Source organism: Mytilus galloprovincialis, chromosome 9 (assembly GCF_965363235.1).
Source record: "Mytilus galloprovincialis chromosome 9, xbMytGall1.hap1.1, whole genome shotgun sequence".
Taxonomy (NCBI): Eukaryota; Metazoa; Mollusca; class Bivalvia; order Mytilida; family Mytilidae; genus Mytilus; species Mytilus galloprovincialis.
In genome coordinates, this window is record NC_134846.1 from 69,145,743 (window position 1) to 69,166,711 (window position 20,969).

Sequence of the window (20,969 nt, forward strand, 5' to 3'; positions counted from 1 at the left end):
TTTTTTTTATCAGCAAACACAAAGTAGCCTTATTCTATCTGAAATGGGATCTGTTAACATTTACCTATATTTCCAGATAGCAGCTATTTATGGAAGTTGTTTCTGATAACTTCAAACAAACAGAACATTGCTGTGGAGAACAATTTTCAAAGAAAATATTGAAATATAGATTTTATTGAAGATGAAGACATGTATATTATGCCTTACATAAACCTTTTCTTCCTTTAAAGCTTAAGTTAAATATAAAAGCGTAGAATAATTCCTGACCTCATTTGTAACAGTTATTGTCCTTGTTACTTGAAAAAACTGAGAAATGTAATTTTATATCCAAAGTAACTTTACATCTAATTATTTTTTTGTAATCAAATTATTTTTTTTTCAGTCTCTGGGTTTATTGATTAATTTGGTGGAACACTGTGGTGTAAACAGAAGAAAAGTCCTGGATTCAAAGACACATAGATCTTTTGAATTTGACTGTCTTGGCAATAAAAACACAGTTCCTGCAGCAAAGGCTCTGGTTGAGGTATGAATGTAGATATTTAAATCTATGATTTATAATGTGTTTATAGATAAAAAAAAATTGATATGTATAATTTGTTTGAAGACACAATTAAAACATGTAAGTTATATTTTATATCAAATAGGGTTGTAGATGACTAAACTTTCATCTCAAACTTAGTAATAGTTTTCATTTGAACTTACACAAAAATAAGACTTCTTTAAGGAGTTAAGAGTTGCTAAATACACTCCACAAATTACTTTATATGTTTTTGTCATACATGTGTTAACTCAGATGTGGCTAATGTTCAGGAGAACCTTATATTCCTGGAATTACAACTCAACATCTCAAAACTTTTTCCTTTCTATATTACATGTCTTTTTTTTTTTGTTTAGAGCAAAGCATCAAGAAGCATAAAGATTTCCTTTTATGAGATATATTTATAAAGAAAATTAGATTTTAAAAAAAAAATAACAAACCATTAATGTTTTAAATTAAATACAGACTTTTTGTTTTATACTATGACCTTGCTAGTGTAAGGGGTGTAAAAAATTGAGAATGGAAATGGGGAATGTGTCAAAGAGACAACAGCCGAGGGTCACCAATGAGTTTTGAATGCAGTGAGAAACTCCTGCACCTGGAGGAGTCCTTCAGCTGGACCTTAAACAAATATGTATACTAGTTCAGTGATAATGGACGTTATACTAAACTCATAAATATACACACAAAAAAACTGAAATTAATAATCATACAAGACTAACAAAGGCCAGAAATTAATAAATTTTCATTTTTTATCCTTCCACCTTCTGCAAAGTTGTCAATTTCATTTTCATCTGTTATCACTGACACATTTTGATTTATCCAGTGAAAAAGGTTATTACACTTAAACTTCTAACATCTTCTGAGATCATCTGCAATCCTCATTTTGATTAGAATTTTTGAACAACGGGTCTGGAAAGGGTTAAAATTGCCATACAGTTAGGGAAATATTTATCTATTTATAATAATATCATTCTTAAGTTTCTGTTTTATTTTAAGGTATTCTGTAAGAGATTTGAAACAGCAAAGACAATGGACGAACAAGATTTCTCCCAGGAGTCTACAACACCTCAACAGTCTCCTAACAAGTCTGGTGAATGGAAGGAGTCAGAGTCAGGAGTGGAATGGATAGTTAATTCAGCAAAGAAAAATAAAAGTGACCAGAAAGCAAATGGTGATGTAGAGGAGAGACTAAAACCTGGCAGCAAAGAAGAGGATTTGGCTGATGAAGAAACGTTTGCTAAAGGTACATGATGATTGTTTACTCTGTAGCTATGTCAAGTACAAGGGTCCAGAATGAGTGATTGGGATTTAGGACAAATTTTATTTTTTTACAGAAATAATTTTGGTAATTTCGTTGAGATCGAGTTTCTAAATCGCCATTTTGGACTTGTTTTTGTTTTGTTGTCCTTTTCCTGTAATAAAACTGCCACTCCAGTATAGTGTTATAATCCTGTGGGCCCTCCTAATAACTATATTAATGCTCAGGGAAATATTGGCCAATGATCCCTAATGTCTTTGCCTGTGTTTTTAATCCACACCTGTCTATTGATCACAAGCTCAGAACTAATATTATAAAGCAATTAAAAGTCCATAAAAATTGTGAATTATTTACTCACTTTTCAGCTTAGACAATTGCCAATTCTGATTCAAAATTAAATTAAAACTTGATTTAATTTACCTAGAAAAAAAAATTTTTTCACCACTAACACACATGCTTTGTTTACTAGTAATATGCATACTTGAAATTCTCTTCCGCAGATTAGACACTAAATTGTAAATTCAAAATGATTTCATGCTTAATTAACAAGTCCAACTATTATGATTAATATTCAAACACTATTTAAGGTAAAAAATTAAAAAGCCAACGATTTCCTGTGAATTTGACAAACTAAACTAATCCCGGAAATGAGGCCGGAGTTTTAGTATTGTCACAACTTATCGGGTTATAATTCTGTCTTCAAAATCCAAAGACGTGAGTGAAGTTTGAGGAATTTATTGTTATGAGTCATTATAATTATTTCATTTCTAAACTGTTGCCTTCCCTGAATTGCTCAAGATCGATTTTTAAGAAAATGATAGGAAAATTCATGAAGTAAATACGATGCAACAGTTTAACAAGTTTGTTGATGCTGCGAGTATGACTGTATGAGCATACACTGTAATGTGATTTCGACAATCGTTGTTTGAAAAAGGGCACCAATTTTTAAGTTATTACTAAATGACCAAAATTAGGTAAAAAAATTCCGGATCCTTGGTCAAGTATGTAATTATCAGTTTAGATTTTTAACTTAATATGAGTTTATTCAACTTCAAAGGGACATAACATCATTTAAAAAAAGTATAGTCACAATTTCAGCAGTGATAATTTAAAGAATTCATAAAATCTGATGGACATGCCATAAATATTGGATGTGTATTCATGTTTATTTTTAAAGAATTAAGAAGAGGTATAGTTGTTAGAGAAATAGAATAAAAGATCTACCTTTAAATTTTTTTTTTATATACTACAATATTTAATTTATGAATAATGTTTTAAATTATAATAGTAATTAGACTTTTTGATTTTTTTGCAGCATTACAAAAAGCTGGCAAGCATATGGAAAACAGCATAGTAGCATCATACATAGCTTTATTACTGGGTTGTGTAATACAAGATAACACTGTAAGTACATAGCTTTATTACTTGGTTGTGTAATACAAGATAACACTGTAAGTACATAGCTTTATTACTTGGTTGTGTAATACAAGATAACACTGTAAGTACATAGCTTTATTACTGGGTTGTGTAATACAAGATAACACTGTAAGTACATAGCTTTATTACTGGGTTGTGTAATACAAGATAACACTGTAAGTACATAGCTTTATTACTGGGTTGTGTAATACAAGATAACACTGTAAGTACATAGCTTTATTACTTGGTTGTGTTAAACCAGATCACACTGTAAGTACATAGCTTTATTACTTGGTTGTGTAATACAAGATAACAGTGTAAGTACATAGCTTTATTACTGGGTTGTGTAATACAAGATAACACTGTAAGTACATAGCTTTATTACTTGGTTGTGTAATACAAGATAACACTGTAAGTACATAGCTTTATTACTGGGTTGTGTTAAACCGGATCACACTGTAAGTACATAGCTTTATTACTGGGTAGGGCTATACCAAATCACACTGTAATTACATAGCTTTATTACTGGGTAGGGCTATACCAAATCACACTGTAATTACATAGCTTTATTACTGGGTTGTGTAATACAAGATAACACTGTGAGTACATAGCTTTATTACTGGGTTGTGTAATACAAGATAACACTGTAAGTAAATAGCTTTATTACTGGGTTGTATTAAACCAGATCACACTGTAAGTAAATAGCTTTATTACTTGGTAGGGCTATACCAAATCACACTGTAAGTACATAGCTTTATTACTGGGTTGTGTAATACAAGATAACACTGTAAGTACATAGCTTTATTACGGGGTTATGTAATACAAGATAACATTGTAAGTACATAGCTTAAATGCTGAGTTGGATTAAAACAGGTCACAGACTGAGTTCATAGCTTTATTACTGGGTAGGGCTATACCAGATCACACTGTAAGTCCATAGCTTCAATACTGGGTTGGGTTAAACCAGATCACACTGTTAGTGCATAGCTGTGTTATTGTTGTGTGCAGGTAAAAAGAGACTTGGTTGTTTGAAGTAAGATCAAACTGTATGTATATAGCTTTATTGTTGTACTATGTTATTGTCAACAAATATGCCTGGAAGTAACTTTATGTATGGAAAGGTCTTTGTCCTATTCAATAAGACATGACTTTTGGTTAATGAGGAGTGGGGTATATTTTGTACAACATCTCATGCAACTTTGTTGTTACATCTAAATGATCACTGAAAACAATGTCACTTGAGGTTATTTAAAAGCTGTATCATGTCCTTTCGTTTGTACAAGTTTAATTTATTTACCATGGTAGAGCATTTGTTTTAGCTGGTTTGAATTACCGAAAAAGGGTATGTCCACTATCATTATGTGTGTGACAAGAAGAGAGTTTTTCCATTTTCATTTTTCACAGATTTACCATTTTCAGTGAACCGGAATTTTACATGTGATGATTTACATATTAGAAAAATGTTCACACAATATAACAAAAAGTTATAATTAATCAAAATTTAAAGTAAATACTGAGACATAATTTGACTGATTTGATTGTATATTTCAGGTGTTTGTTAATCAAGTGAAGGAACATCTACCATCTGGTAATTTTGATGATATGATAATGATACTGAAGAAGTTTTTATCCTTTATGAGTCTAACGGTAAGTTTATATTTATAATTCAATTAACCTCCTTCATCAGTCTTGTGGAACGTTGTACGTCCACAGTACACTTAATAATTTCATATTCAATATTTAACATCCATACATACATGACATATATCTTTTTTTTTCATATAAAGATTCCTGAAGCATATTTGATATCCACACATCTATCCACTGCCCTCTAAATGATTGCCTGTTGAATATTTAATATCCACACTTTCATCCAATACAATTGGAATAGTTAGAAGTTGAAAAAAAATGAAAATTGGTTGAAGAGAGTGATTTTTCAAGGGCAAGTTTTGTGACTATCTTTCATAAAAAGTTATTTTAGTTTCATGAAAAAAATGTTTTATTGATTTACAGTATAGCCTATGGGAAATATGTAAAAGAATGTGTACTTTTCTTTTTCAGACTGCCGTTGGAAGTTCAGGAGGGAAATCCATAGGTCATGTGATAGAAGTTCTGGAGAGTTGCTAACATTTGTGTACTGGGTGTCATATCAACATAAAATGGACCAACAAGCAGTTTATTACATGCCATACAAAGGCATTCCTGTAAAAGTACAAACAGTTTTTTTCTGAAGGATTTATTGTTTTTTTTTAATTTTCTGACAGAAATATGCATTTTAGAATTGATAACATGTATTTCTGGTGAATCCAAGTTATGATAGATATTGTTAATAGGTGGTTTTACACAAAAATGATGTTTGATGAAATTTTTATATTTTGATAGATCTGGAAAGTCGTATGAATTTTATTTAATCATTCATCACAAACATTAGCAAGTCACACATGGTAAATTATTCCTCATAAATCACACATTTAGCATGTAAAATAACACACAATATGTCATATGTTTTAATATAGCATTTTTTATGTGAGAGATGAAGTGTGCAAACAACATTGTTTATTGTTTTTGTTGTTGAAATCGGGTTTGTCACAAAAATTCATGTATCATAATTTTTCTTATGTTGTTTGTTTATCTGTGTAAATATTTGTTTTCTTGTAAATATCAATTTTGTAATCATTTCATTACTTGGTTCAAGAAGGAATTAACATATATGCTTATCATTTTGATATATATCTGGCATAATTCTGCTGTTTTAGACACATGACCTTGTTCATTTGTAGTAAGTAGTATAACATAAAAAATAATTTGAGGTAGTTTATACTTAGTTCCAATGCTTTTCATTATGTTTAAAGTACATATTTGTGCTTAATATAAGATGCAAAAATCAGTGCTGACTGTTCTGGGAAAAATTCTATTTTAACACTAAATTTCATAATAGTAAAGCTATTCTAATATATTAAAAGTAGTTCCTGAAACATCAGTAAGTTATCAAAGCCCTTGCAATACAGTAACATAAGTTTGCCTTCAGCATGTCTGTTATCACTTTATTGCCATCAGAATAACACTTTCATTTATTTTCAGATGTCTTTCAAACATCTAATCAAACACTTGAATTGAAGACTTTTTAACAAGAAAAGTAAAAATATTCTTTGCAATATAGATGAATATAATTATTCAAATTTGACGCAATAGTGCCTTTGTTTCTTGTCACACCTTTTTTTTCTTAAAAATAACTAAAAAGGTTTTTCTCTTATCAAACATCAATGGTTTATTTTCATAAACATTTTAAAACATTTTTAGAGATGTGGACTTCTATCCTTTGTTTTTAAGAACACATGATATAATGGTTATAGCTTACGAAAGGCCCTTGCACTAATGATAAAATGAGAAACATAAAACTTTACTTAGGAGTGAGATTGTTGTGTAAATAGTCTGATTAAATATTTATGTACAAACTTCAAATGAAATAGTTTGATTTGTATAAATGAAATAAGGATTATTACATTTAATGTATGTGGTATCACCGATGACATTTTGAAAAGATGGTCTCAGGAAAAGAAACCATGCAAATGCGATAATTTGTTGCACATCCATTTAGATAAACATAACAAGAAAAATATATCAAAATATTCTCCTGATTGCATGCATCGTTCATTTGAGTATCCATCTTTGTGTTGATTTTTTTTTGGGGATAATTGAAAAAAGTTTGAGAAATTTATAAGGCATTTTTAGAAATATGTCTTTATTATTTTCATGCCAAATGAAAGACCTAAGACTGAATTTGAATGAAGTTTACTTTAAAACACAAATGTTTTATAAATAAAGTGGATGAGTATGAAGGCATGCTGGTCATGGCATTTTATCAAGTTGTTGTTGCAAAGACATTTATATCTATGTGACAGCCAGTGAAGTATACTTTTCAGGAGGTAAGCAGAAACAGTTGATTCATTTTTTTTTATTGTTTATGTTTAATAGAAACAGCTTGAACTTGTATTGTGCAATAGTTATCATTAAAAATGAAATTCTGCTTATTTCAAAACTATGAATAGAATACATACTATATAAATTTTTGGCGTTGCTCTTAAAATAAGACATTTTTTAAAGCAAAAGATATTTGTTAAAAGTTAATAAAGTTAATAGGGCAGCAATAGATTTCTGGCAGGGTTGAAATGATAACCTATTAAATGTGTGAAATTGTACAAATTCAGTTCCTCATACAAAAACTTTATAATTGATTATTGTTAATTATATATCAATGACTTTTATATGTGATGTATAGTTAAAAAAAAGAGCGTGAGTTTAACTCCTCAAGAATCATGAAATTTGTATGCAAGATTTTCCATTGTGTAAATGGTAGATTTCATCATGTGTTAGGTTAACATCAATGAAATTAATAAATATGAAAATACTTTGCACTTTTGTTTGTAATAACTTCTTGAATGCACATATGGCTCACATAACTCTAGATCACACATCCCTGTACATCTACTCATATACATTTAATTTTAAAAAAGAAGATGTGGTATGATTGCCAATGCGACGATTCTCCACGAGAAGTTTACATAACTTATCAACAAATAGAAAACATGATTCAAATTTCAAAGGGTTCTTACCAGAGCTCCAGAAAAGCTTTGTATTAGCATGATAACGCAATAAAAACAATTGAAAAACTAAATTCAATTTACAATGGTAGCGTTCAAAGCCCTAATTCATGCTAAGAATTATTTTTTTTGTCTAAACTAGTAGTTCTCAACCCTTGTGGCCATCATCCTAATCATTAAATTGTTGTCAAGTAAATCTATTTTTATAACATTAGGAAATCTCTCTTTCTAAAAATGGAGACATCAAATATCTGATTTGGGTCCCTGTTGAAGGGAATTATCTGTTATTCAAAGCTTTATCCCCAGTAAACATAAGGAACCAGTTTATAAAATGTAATTTGGTAGACCACGAGTCCGAGATGCTGAAAAAAGCAACCTAGTAACAAAGTTGTATATTCTGTTGAACTATTTGACAACAGACTGCTGCGAGGAAGCACATAAGTACTCAAGTCACATTATCAATTCCTCAAGGGAGTAGTTGACAACTCCTAATATATGAGACATTTCAGACCAAATCATGGACGGTGGCCTTTTTTTCCTTTGATGAAAATAGTTCTCAATTTAACAAAAAAGTGAATTAACTAAAATACCGAACTCCAAGGCAAATTCAAAAGAGAAAGTTCTTACAAAATCAAAAGCTCTAACATATCAAACGAATGGAAAACAATTGTCATATTCCTAACGAAGTATAGGCATTTCCTTATATAGAAATAATGGACTTAACAACCTATTTTATAGCTAGCTAAACCTCTCACAAGTGGAACAGTGTCAGATAAGAAATTATTTTCTTAGGAAAGAAAGAACTCATGGCCTAAATGACATTGATTAAACGGTGGTCTCATATATATTGCTAAGAATGAAGTCTTAATGCAAGCTGCTGAGACGCCAAATGACAACATGCACAAGTGTTAAAAGCCACAAAGGGACAATAAATATTCAGCTATCAGCAGTGTAAAGACTTGATTTAAATTCAGTTCAAAATAAATGTACTAGTGAACGCGACATTAATGGAAAAGGGATAGATAATGCACTTGAAAAAAAAACTTTCTCTCAGTTACATCAAAATTGGTGAGTAAAAACCCCTATTTGTGAATTTTTATCAGGAGCACTGCAGTTTTTGCAATCATTTAATAAATAATCCTACAAAAAAAAATCAGCTACTAAAAGGCTGAAGACCTTCAAGTAATTTTAATCAAAAGATATTTGTGAAGAGAGTTGGAGTTTTAGAATTAATAGAACTAGGTAGTAAGTAGAGGTTCCAAAGGACTATTTACAAAATCTGATAGATGTGCTAGGGAGAAACATAAATTTAGGGCTATACAACCAAAAAAGGCTTCTGTAAATATTCTTTCTATCCGAACACTATTTCTGACTGGAATTCTCTTTGTGTGCATTAAGTGTGTCTTACACCCTGGAATCCTTCAAAAGTGGCATTTGAAGCACAGGCAATTGGGTATATGATACAGATTTCTTTTGTTTGTTTTGTTTTTGATCACTTGCATGACAGTTTTTTTCAGTGCCGGCTAAATAGCAAATTTAACCAGTGCCGGTCAAATAGCAATTTTGCTATTTTGCCGGTGCTGGTCAAATAGCCACTGCCTTCAAAAATACTGAAATAGGAAAATTCAAAACGGAAAGTCCCTTATCAAATGGCAAAATCAAATTATAAAATGCATCAAACTAATGAACAACAACATTACTGTCATATTCTTGACTTGGTACAGACTTTTTCAAATGTAGAAAATGGTGGAACAAACCTGGCCTTACAGTGCTAAACCTCTCACTTGCACGACAGTCGCATCAAATTCCACCATATCTACAAGAATGCATGAAAAAAACCGGACACAATACTGTCAAAACAGGGACATCACAGCCATCACTGTGTCACGATCTCAATCAGAACAAAAAAGCAAAAAAAGCATCTATCAAATTTAGCAACTACATTCGTTGCTTACTTATATATGTGGTTTAAATCAACCCATAAAGGATTGAAATATTTGAAGTCCTGTGACTGTGTTCACATCTACTCTAGTGAAGAGTCAAGTGTTTGACGTCAGAATGTAAGCGTCAGACAGGAAGAAAAATTTAAAATAATATTGTCGTTCAAAGTATTTCAAAATTATAATTTCACATGGGGAGTGGTGGTAAACAAAATTTAAAAATCAAAAGTTTTGTTAGAACTTATTTCAGAAAATGACCGAGATTTAAAATTAACCAGAAGTTTTTTTTTTAATCCACAAATGGTTAATATCACTACGCGAGTAAAATAATTTTGTCGTTCAAAGTATTTTCAAAATTATAATAGAACAATAAAACAATGGCATTATAATAGAACAATAAAATAATGCCGGGATCTTTAAAAGCACAGAGCCACGTCACATGTACCAAAGAAACACAAAAATCACACGCACAAAACACACCAGCAAAAACGAAAGATAATAAAAACAACACTGAAGGGATGTATAAGTACCGAGCCACGTCAAATGGATATCAAAGAAAACAGACCAAGCAGTAAACGTAATAATAATAGAACAAAGACAAACAAAAGAACAATATGACACGTTATTAAGATGACAAACAACGTCAGTACGCAGAATCTATACATCAAGACCATCATGTATTATTTGTGAAGACACGGAATATTTATCCACAATGTCTTGTTACCCTCCGATAAACTTTTTTAGAAAAAGGACGAGACTTCTTTGACATACCCCTGGGTTCATCAACTTTATGCTCAGACACTGGTGACGTTTTACAAAGCCTGAGTAGGAGCTGCAAGCTCTTGAATATCGAATAAGTTGGGAAATGTATATCCCATATGCAGGTGAAGTTGGTATATTGCTACTAAGGTGGGAGAAATTAATAATTTCAAAATCAAAATCGTCTCTTTGTCATAGATTCTGGTACTGAGATGACTGTGCATGTCAAATTCGAGGTATAAGTCTAAAAGGCGGAGGAGGCCGTGTCTGTTGTTTCTTTAATTTCTAGTTCTGGGGGATATATTAATGGAATCCAATCAGAAAAGTTCGGATTGTTAATGGAAAGAACATCATCAATATATCTGAAAGTGAAACTAAATGATCTGGCTTCCTTGATCTTCTTGTTTTTGAAAAGTGTCTGAAGGAACTCCGATTCATATGAAAATAAACAGAGGTCGGCAAGGAGAGGCGCATAGTATGTTCCCATAGGAATGCCGACAATTTGTTGAAAAATTCTACCTCCAAATTCAACAAATATGTTGTCGATAAGAAACTCAAGCATACTGATCACTTGTTCTTCTGTGTAGCATGTTTTACCCTAACTAATTTCAGAAAAAGACCGAGATTTAAAATTATTCAGAAGTTCTTTAGAACTTTTAAGAATCCACATATGGTTAATACCACTACTCCATTAAACAGTTTCACAGTATTTCTAAAGACCCATTTTCGCTGCGGACAGAATTTGAGTCAATCTAATGGACAATTCTTTAGTGGAACATACAGATGGGCCGGCAATGTACCGTTGTTTGTACGGAATTTTGTAAAGCTTTGGTATCCAATACAAACAAGGTAAGTCCTCTGAACTGTTGTAAAATGTAATGTTCATTTAAGCCACCGACCGTGCAAGGGCTGTATAGCCAGTCAAGGTCGTTAAAAACTTCCATTTGTCAGTTGCATTTAAACCAGGAAGGACTTGTATCTTATACTACAGACTTTTTCTTTTTCCTTTATTAACGTACTAGTATTAATTTTAAAATATGTACATAGCACACAAGTTCCGGAAAGTTTTACATTCCTAACCTAGGAGTCTTCTCCCCTATTCAACAGAAGAAGAACACACCCGCGAAATCGCAGGCATTTGAGTTGATGAAAGCAGGGTAAATTGTTGTATGATTAATTTTTGTAAAAGATTTTTAGGACTAGAGAATTTCATGGAATGGTATCAAAAGTATCTTAAACTGCTGTCAATTTAACGATTTGAATCTTCCACCATCAGACTTGTTATGAATCTACTCAAGTAAAAAAGGGAGGGCTATTGAAGGTATATTCGTACCTCAAGTTACGTACGTATGTCATTTTATAGGGAATGTCTAACGTACACCGTCCCTATGTCGCCACAGGCCTAAAGTCGTCGTCCGGAAATCACGCATTATTCTCGCTTAATACTACACGAGGCAAAGTTCAGAAGCGGTTGATTTTGAAGCCGTAAGTATCTATTTTTTTCCATATTAATGCTTTATTATACTTAAGCTTCATGTAGCCTTCATTGTACGATGTTTGGGGCCGGGGAAAAATGGCATTGATGGCATGCTGGGCGACGCATTCCTGAAATTTTGCATGTTTTGGGCGATGGTATCGTAAGATGCCATTTTGAAACGTGACGACATTCTTCCAAGTTTATTCTATCCAAAAAAGTTTGTCTTGAATTAGAACAAAAATGGAATTCTCTAATTTCATCAAACAAGCCAAAAATAGACTGAAACTGAGGTGACGACTTTTAGACGATACTGACGACTTAAGGCTGCCAATTTTGTTCAATAGTTATGTCCAACAATTCGTCACACATATACAAGAAAACAGTCAAATAACGTTTTTTACTTCACATTATCGTTAAGAAGCTTTTCCTAAGTCAATAGTCCCTCTGTTCGTCTTGAAGAGAAATATTTGTAAGACCTGTTTTCTTTATTGATTTGTTCGGAGGAAATTTTCTTTGAACTGTCATACTGTTTTGTTAAAGTCATTTACGTCCAACTAAAACTGTCCATATGATTGGGCTTTTCTTGTTTCCTTTAGTGTTATTTCCTTGGTTGTGTTTTTCTTTGGCATATCACCCCCCCCCCCCCCCCCATTTTGGATCCCAAACTCCGCCTAAACATGTCTTTTGATTTCAGGCAATGGAGAAACAAAAGCCAAAAAAACTTTGTCAGTGGAACCAAGAGGATATGTCCAAAGCTTATAAGGCGGCTAAGTTAGGACAGATGTCAATAGCCCAGGCCAGCAAAACGTACAACGTACCTAGAATGACTCTCTCCGATAGAGTAAAGGGAAAAGTTGCCATGAATGCTAAAATGGGTGCATCTACGATTTTGACGTCCGAAGATGAAATATCACTCGTTAATTACATTGAATACATGGCAAAACGAGGATTCCCTCTGTCCGTATCCCAGGTCATAGGATTTGCTTGGTGCATCGCCCAAGAGTCTTTAATGAGTCTGGACCCACAGAGAAATGGTGGAGGGGATTTAAAAAAAGACAACCCGAAATATCACTTAGAAGACCGGATCCATTAGATCGTGGACGAGCTGCAATGGGAAATGTTGAAACTATGAGAGACTATTTTAAGCTCCTTAAATCAACTCTTGAAACTAATGATCTAAAGGACAAGTCTGAGCGGTTATATAATTGCGATGATGAAGGTCTCAGTCTAAACAAAAGCTCTGGTCAACGTGTCGTTGTGCCAAAACGTTTCAAGCACTCTCATTCCATAAGCATGGCAACAAGTGAGCATATATCGGTACATTGCTGCGTCAATGCCTAAGGACACTCTTTACCACCTATGCTTATCTTTAGTGGTGGATACCCGTGAGGAGCATACCATAAAAACGGGCCCATCAACGCTGCGTACGCTACAACAGACAGCGGTTTCATGGACAAGGAAACCTATTTTCAGTGGTTTGAAAAAGTCTTTTTGCAACACTGTGTAAAGGAACGTTCGATTATGCTATTGCAAGATGGTGCTACCTCTCACATCAGCCCGATGCTTATTGATAGTGCTCTTAAGAATGACGTCATTCTTCTTTGCCTACCTTCTAAAACAACACATATTTTGCAACCTTTGGATGTGGCAGTATACAAAAATATGAAAATTGAAACCGCAAAACAAGTTAGTAATGCAAAAATGCTTAAATCCGACCTGTGGGTATCAAAGAAAAATGTCAGCTCAACCTTTAAGGTAATATTTGAGAGAAGTTTCATTATGGCCTGCATTACACAAGGATGGATTCAAAAAGTGTGGCATATATCTTTTTGATCCCAACGCGATTGACAAGACTTTGCTGTTCAGAGGGGGCAATGATGTCAACCCGGATGACCTTGATTTGTCTTTAAATGACGAACCAACGAACGAATCCGAACTGTCAGCTATTGAGGACAATACCACATCTAATACAGAAAACGAACCAGAGCACATAGTATCAAGGATGCCATCTACAAGTAACACGGGCGTAACAACCGTCATGGACCTAGAAAGTTGGTGCCGACGGTATTTTATCTCCTATAATCCACACTACCTCTGAGGCTACACAATCGTCAAACGAAATTGAGCCATCTAGTACAACTATATGGCCACCAGAACTAGCATTATCAGCCATTGAATCCGCTTTGACACCTCGTAAGAAGCGTAAATATGAGAATGCATTTTCCAGCAATACGATGGTTAAAGGTGACGTTGTATTTCATACATGGAAAAACCTGAAGATCTCATGTACTATGTCTAGTTCTTCAAGCGATTTTACTTTGCAATTAATGTGTCGAATGAAAGTATAAATTCAATGTCGTCCTCATCTCTCAATCATGATGTGCAGCCATCCTACTGTCCTGAACCATCATCTCATCCTTTAGTTAAAGCTGGACTTATTCCAGACGATCTGGTTTCGGTCTTGGTCGTGCCAAAAACAAAAGAAGTAAGTGGTAGAACCAAAAGGAGGAAAGGTGACGGAAAAGGATTTTATCAACAAAAGAGATTCAAGAAGAGCTCGACTCAAAGGAAAAAAAGAAAAAAGAAGACGAGAAAAACAAGTTGAAACGAAAGGATCTTCGAGAGAAAGGAAAAGCAGGGAAAATTATTGAGGAGGAAACAAAAAAGGCTAAACAGGAACAAATGAAAAGATTGAGAGAACTTAAACAAATTAAAAGTAAAACAGCAAAGAATGAGAAACAGTTGAAAAAATCAAACAGATGCGGTGACGTATTCCCATGTTTTGTGTGTCAACATATCGTCACTGAATCCAATGTTCCGTTTATGTGTTGTTTTAGCAGCCGTGTATTCCATGCAAGCTGCATACCAACTTATATCTCTACTGTATCGTGTCCATTTTGCTATCAACTGTTATTACTCAAATTATTGATACATTGACTTTTGACTTTTTATTTTATTTTTGTATTCCAGGACACCAAAATGAATCATTTCACAATCAGACCATTGTTGGCAGTTGGTATGCATCATTACGGTAGACGGGAACTGTCGGTTGGTAGTAATTACCATTTGGAGGCAGAGCCGTTAAACAAATATTACTCAAATGCAGTTGCAATTTACGATGGCTCTAGAAAGGTTGGGAACTTAAAGAAAGAATATGCTGAAGTTATATCGTCAGTGATGAAACTCAATCTGGCAAAGTTGCGCTATGTAATTAGACCAATAGAGTCGAGTGAAGTGAAATCAAGAAAAACAGGGCCACAGCAGCTGTGTCATCTAACTTTTAAAGGAGAGGATAACAGTGAGGATGAAATTAGAACAGTAGTCAAGTCCCATCAAGTCCCATGAAGTTCTATAATTGCTTCATAATTAATTATGATTGGACTTTTTCATGAAAATTGTATTTACTTTTTGAAATATTTGCTTCAAAACTTATTTTGTGAATAATGAACAATAAGAAGAGTTCATTTTATTTTGTGTTGACTATTTTTTTTAAAAAAAGAAATGAGTTGACGACCTAAAGACGGGCTAATATTACATGACGACCAATGGACGTGATATGTGACGACTTATAGACGTGACCGTCCGGAAGTCGTCTGGCTTTCCCGGTGTAGTTTAGACGATAAATAACCATATTTCCGAATGTTTGACGGCCTCATACTAAAGAGATATCGAATTCTGAATATTTTTTCTGTATGATTACCTATTTACATTGCGTCTTAAGGTCGTCATGTCATTACATTGTATTAGAAAGTGCGGACCCATGACGACTTCGGGACGGTTTACGTTAGCACTCCTTCTTAACATTAACATAATATTCATTTTCAAAAGGCGCGATGAATTGTAATTAATAGGTTAAGTAAGACAAATAGAATGCATATCTCTTTTCAACAAAAACAACCCCTTGGGTGACGCAAGTGAAGGAAACAGGTCACTCATTTATTCCACTTCTAGGTATCGAACGAGTTAAAAAAGCACATATGCATTTTTTATTTACAAAGCATTATTTGCTTACATTTTTGTCAACGAGTTTATACTGGCAACATATATGTTCCTGGTTTATAGTCTTACACTTTTTATTTTCGTGGCTCCACGTTTTGTTTCGTGCCGACTTGTGTATATAGGTCTTTATTTACTTTTGCTTTAACTCAAATCATAAAATAACAAGAATATATGATAATGCACATTAAGGGTATTAATACAATTGAATGTCTAATTGATTTCGCCCGAAGAAAATCATAAAAGTTATCTTGCGGGTAGTTTTGTTGACCCAATTGTCATGAAGACATCTTCCGCAGGGATAACTGACTGTTCGGGTTTATTCAAAACACGTGAAGAGTCAAGAAATCTACACATTTTACCAGGATGATCCAAGACAATGTTCATGCATTTACTGATTTTGTTTTACACTAAACCAACCGGTATCAATGCAAGCCACACTTATGATTTTTCATAAACTTCGCATCGTTTGACTTTGATATTTTTTGTGTTATAATGATTTGTACGACTGTGCAAATACATAATGTTTATTTATCTATAACCAGATACTAAGTTTTCAAAAATTCACCCCCTTTTGGATGCTCTGAGTTTGGATGCAAAAGTAAACACGTCTGTTTCAACGCTTGATTTTTCTCAAAGAAAGAAAAAATATTGAAAAATATGAAAGACTAGTAGTTCTATTATATGCTGTAGTAAAAGATGATGAGCAAATGAAAGTTAATGAATGTAAAAAGGTTAAGGCCATGCCATACATTGGCTATGTTATAAATAGAACAAATGAGGAGGTTCGAGATTAATGGCATTTTGTAAATGCAGCTCTTCATATAAATAGTATCCTTTGCAGCATATGCTTGTGATTAAATCGTTTTTGTAGCATTTCTAATGAATATATATCAGAAAATTTCTTCTTTTTTCCTTGTAGGTGACTTATTGATATTTTTAGGCTTGACCTTTGAGTACTTTTCCTCAAAAATGTTATTTTACGACCAAACTTTTCTTATTGTACACACTTTCCTCATTCCATCGATATATAATTTAGGTGTGTGTTCTTTCAGTACAATTAAAGTTTAAAAAAACTCTTATTGCTTTACTATGAAGCATGAATACTTCCTCAGAGTTAACTTCAGATATGCTTGTTGTAGCCGCTGTAATACTAGCTTCAAGTTGTGTAAACAATTTCTCATATGTCTTTGAATATACGACACTAAGGTTACACTCTGCTAAGCATTCATTATCAACTGTTAACAGTTGACTGGGCTGGCCCAACGGTGAATGTGGTTCATTTATCCCTACCTAATAATAACCAGACTTCATTTTCATGTTACTGAAGAAAATATTTTCCTCCAATAAAATCAAGGAGCTCTGCGATTCTCAGCAAGCTGTAAGTATCCTTTTTTCTGATTTTATTTAGCTGACGGTAATCAACACATAGTCTCAGGCTGTTGCCATCCTTTCTAACCAAACCTCGTTGTACGCCAATTATGGCCTGATATTCCCACGCCAAGTAACTTTCAAAAGTGGGTTATAACTTCTTCGATGCTGAAGTAAATGAAGGGTTTGTCATCTATTAAGTCTATACATTGTATCAGGTATTACCAATAGCATGCAAAAGTGTTTCTGGTCGTGTCCAAAATGTCCTGCTGGTGCCTTTACTCTTTTGCTTCATGGAATTTGATGTCTTGCTTAACAGATGTTTGTTCCAGCTTCATTGGTAACAGCCAGGCGAAAATTCTTCTTTCTGTCATCTAACCTCACATTGCAGTATGACTTTCTTCGCCCAAATTGTCCACATCTCCAACACTCAAACTGATCTCTGTTGTTTTTTTGTGGTTGATGTCTTATGTTGTTGTATCTGTTGTCCTTGTGAAATTTTCTTTCCTTTACCTCTCTATTGTTGGGGCATCTATTGTCAGTTTGCCACATAAGTATTCATCCAGTTTACTAGCCGATGTACCATTCAATTTATTAACTTCGGTTACTGCCTTAATGGCATGTGGCTTATATGAAGTTTCTATCTGGCGTATATCAACTCTAAGTTCATCAAATCTTTTTGATGGTTACATTCTTACGGACGGATATATCTTCTAATGACGTCTTGAGTCCAGTCCACAACATGGATCGTGCAAATGAATTCATCATCTCCTTTATGTCAGGGTCTATCGCTAATGATAGACTTTTTGGTTGTTGAGCAATAACATCATTTCCCCCTGAGACCTAATTGCAAGTATGGGTGCATTCGCATTAACTGGTTATAAGTATGTTTGGCCATTCTTGTATGCCGATGTTACATTTACTGTTCCCAAGTCATCGTTCCTCTCGTTATTAATTAATTGTAAAATGATAGTTATGATCGTGGCTCTTTTACTGACTTGTATTTTCAGTGTCATTTGTGTAATATGGTTTAACAACCTTGTATGGGTTGATACTTTTTAGTTATTTTTTCAATCAGTTTGTTTGTGATGATAATATTTTCGCTATTTGGATATATTTCTGTTGACTCTGTCATTAGTTTTTAATGTTATTCTCCTTTTCTAATAAGAGAGAGGGACGAAAGATACCAGAGGAAGAGTCAAACTCATAAATTGAAAATAAAATGATAACGCCATGTCTAAAAATGAAAAAGACAAACCAAAAAATGGGGGTGATCTTAGGTGATCCGGAAGGGTAAACAGATCCTGCTCCATATGTGTCACCCGTCATGTTGCTCATGTTATTACAAACCCGGTAAATAGTCTAGTTCGTAGGTCACATTTATGAAAAAGGAAGGCGATTGTAGTTCATGTAAAAACATATCCGATATCATCTGTGAAACGGTTCTTCCTTAACGTTCAACCAACTCGTGATGGCGTCCGTAAAATTTACGAAAGGATAATTTCAACTTCATTATTTAGAACGCAGACATGCAGCAAAGAGAACACATTTGAAAGGATCATTAAGCATGTTTGCTTTATTTAGTAGATTTTTTTTTCTAATTTGTCGTTTCTCTTGGTTACAGCAAATTCATGTTTGTCCGTTTTGAATTTTTCACGGAGTTCGGTATTATTGTGATTTTACTTTTTATCAATACTCTCTGGAAGATGTTCCAGGAATGCTTCAATAATGGAAGAATGAAATTACGCAAGTGTGTCATAATTTTGTTGGTACAGTGACACATATTTTAAGAGACCACTTAAGGGAGAGCAAGACAATTGTTTCTTAAGATAGGTGGGCTTTTAATATAGGTTCAACTTATATGAAATGCACTACAGAGGGATCTAAAATTAATGGTCTTATAACACAGCCTTTTGCTTAATACAGGTGGTCTCTTGGGCAGGTTTGACTGTATATTCAAATCTAAATGATATTTATTGCTGAGCATATCAGAATAATATATGATTTACTGCACTGTAGAAAGTTACATCCCAGGCATTTTCCATTTTAATTTTATAAAAAAGCATCTTATACTTTACATAGATTCAACTTTGGAAATTTTATGAAACACTGTTTAAAAAATTTAATTACAAATACTTAATCAACGGTATAGTATCACATAATTATTATCTTTCAGATGTGTTTACCATTCAGAGAGGTTTCAGACAAGGTGATCATTTATCTTCTTATATTTTTGTTATGTGATGAAACTTTAGGAATACTAAGAAAACACGAAAATATTTAATGTTGAAGACTCAGCACTTTCGATATCACATTATGCTGATGACACCACACCTAATTGTGATGGTTCACCAGATGTATCTTTTTGTATTTTAGAATTATGTACTGAATGATCTGGTTTAAACATGAAGAATTTAGAAAAATATGTAGTGTGGATTGGAAAAAGAAAATATGACCAATTGTATGGGGATCCACTTATTTCAAAGCTTACTTAATTATTTTTAACATTACCAAATCCAAACAATGGATAACTAAACAGTCGGAAACCCGGTTGAAATAGAACAAAAGAATCGAAGCTCTTTGTTAGAGAAGGCGATAAATGTGTACTGTATTGTTTACTATAGTGACAAAAATTTTAAAAGTTAATAGAAACAAACAAAATTACAACTTTCTTCTCAATTACGAGGTGTTTTATTTTTAAAACACCATTTGCATAAGTTTTCAATTTATCTAGTACATAGTTGAGCAGAACAATTAGATTTCAAGTCGACGACATGGGTATCTTTCAAGTTGGATGAAGAAAATGCATAACATCCGATTTTTTTGGAACAAAAATTACCACGGACGGAAAACATATCAATTTATTAGTAACAATTGTATCGAAAAGAGAAAATCGAGTGCACCTTTTCATGTTAGGGCGTGTTTGAGTTGAATATTTTGTCTTGATATCGTAGAAAGTAAGATTATTTCATACATCGTCGCGCTTCAGTTTCTATTATTTTTATATATCAAAGCTACAGATTGACTTTATAACACAAAAAAATAACAGTACTAAAAGATGAAATATATGGATCAAGTAAAATTCCTATCTAATGAGTCACAAAAATAGATAAGGTGTGTTCGAATAGCTATTTTTTTTACCTAAAGTACTTGACGACAGTCTTTCAAGTTGGATGATGAAAATGCATATCTTTGAAAAACTATATTTTTTTGTGTGTGAAAACTAGGGTTTATAGTCTGTATACACTAAAAAAAATCTAGTCTGCCCTTCCTCGAAATTTTTAATTAGATTTTTTTTAAATGTTTATGAATTTTCGAAAATTCCACCTGACAACCGATCAGACAATAATTTTAAGTTGAATCAATACAGACAAGATCATCAACTGATGCTCATTACCTAAGTTGATACATTTGTCTTTTTAAAAACAACTGACATATAAGGATCGTAATGGTGCAATGTGGATAATTTTATCGGTTTCCATGAGCAAAATTGGTAGGGCGTCATCCCTACAATGGCTTCCATTTCTACGATTGTGAAAATGAACTGGCGTAATGGGGAGATAATTCTGACGGAGTAGAATCCTGACTGTAAACTAATTTGTTAATCGTT

At 33.2% G+C, this 20,969-nt stretch overlaps 1 protein-coding gene across 2 annotated transcripts in view; it reads left to right on the top strand.

The window, feature by feature from the left end:
• LOC143045777 (wings apart-like protein homolog) overlaps nt 1-5,597 on the top strand; it is a 31,373-nt gene extending 25,776 nt beyond the window's left edge. For both annotated transcript variants that reach the window (XM_076218525.1, XM_076218526.1), the window contains exons 13-17: nt 383-523; nt 1,538-1,784; nt 3,115-3,203; nt 4,767-4,862; nt 5,277-5,597. In XM_076218525.1, coding sequence (XP_076074640.1) covers nt 383-523; nt 1,538-1,784; nt 3,115-3,203; nt 4,767-4,862; nt 5,277-5,342 — 639 coding nt within the window. In that variant the 3' untranslated portion in view covers nt 5,343-5,597. The remainder of the gene's footprint in view (nt 1-382; nt 524-1,537; nt 1,785-3,114; nt 3,204-4,766; nt 4,863-5,276) is intronic.
• The last annotated feature ends 15,372 nt before the right edge of the window (nt 5,598-20,969 follow it).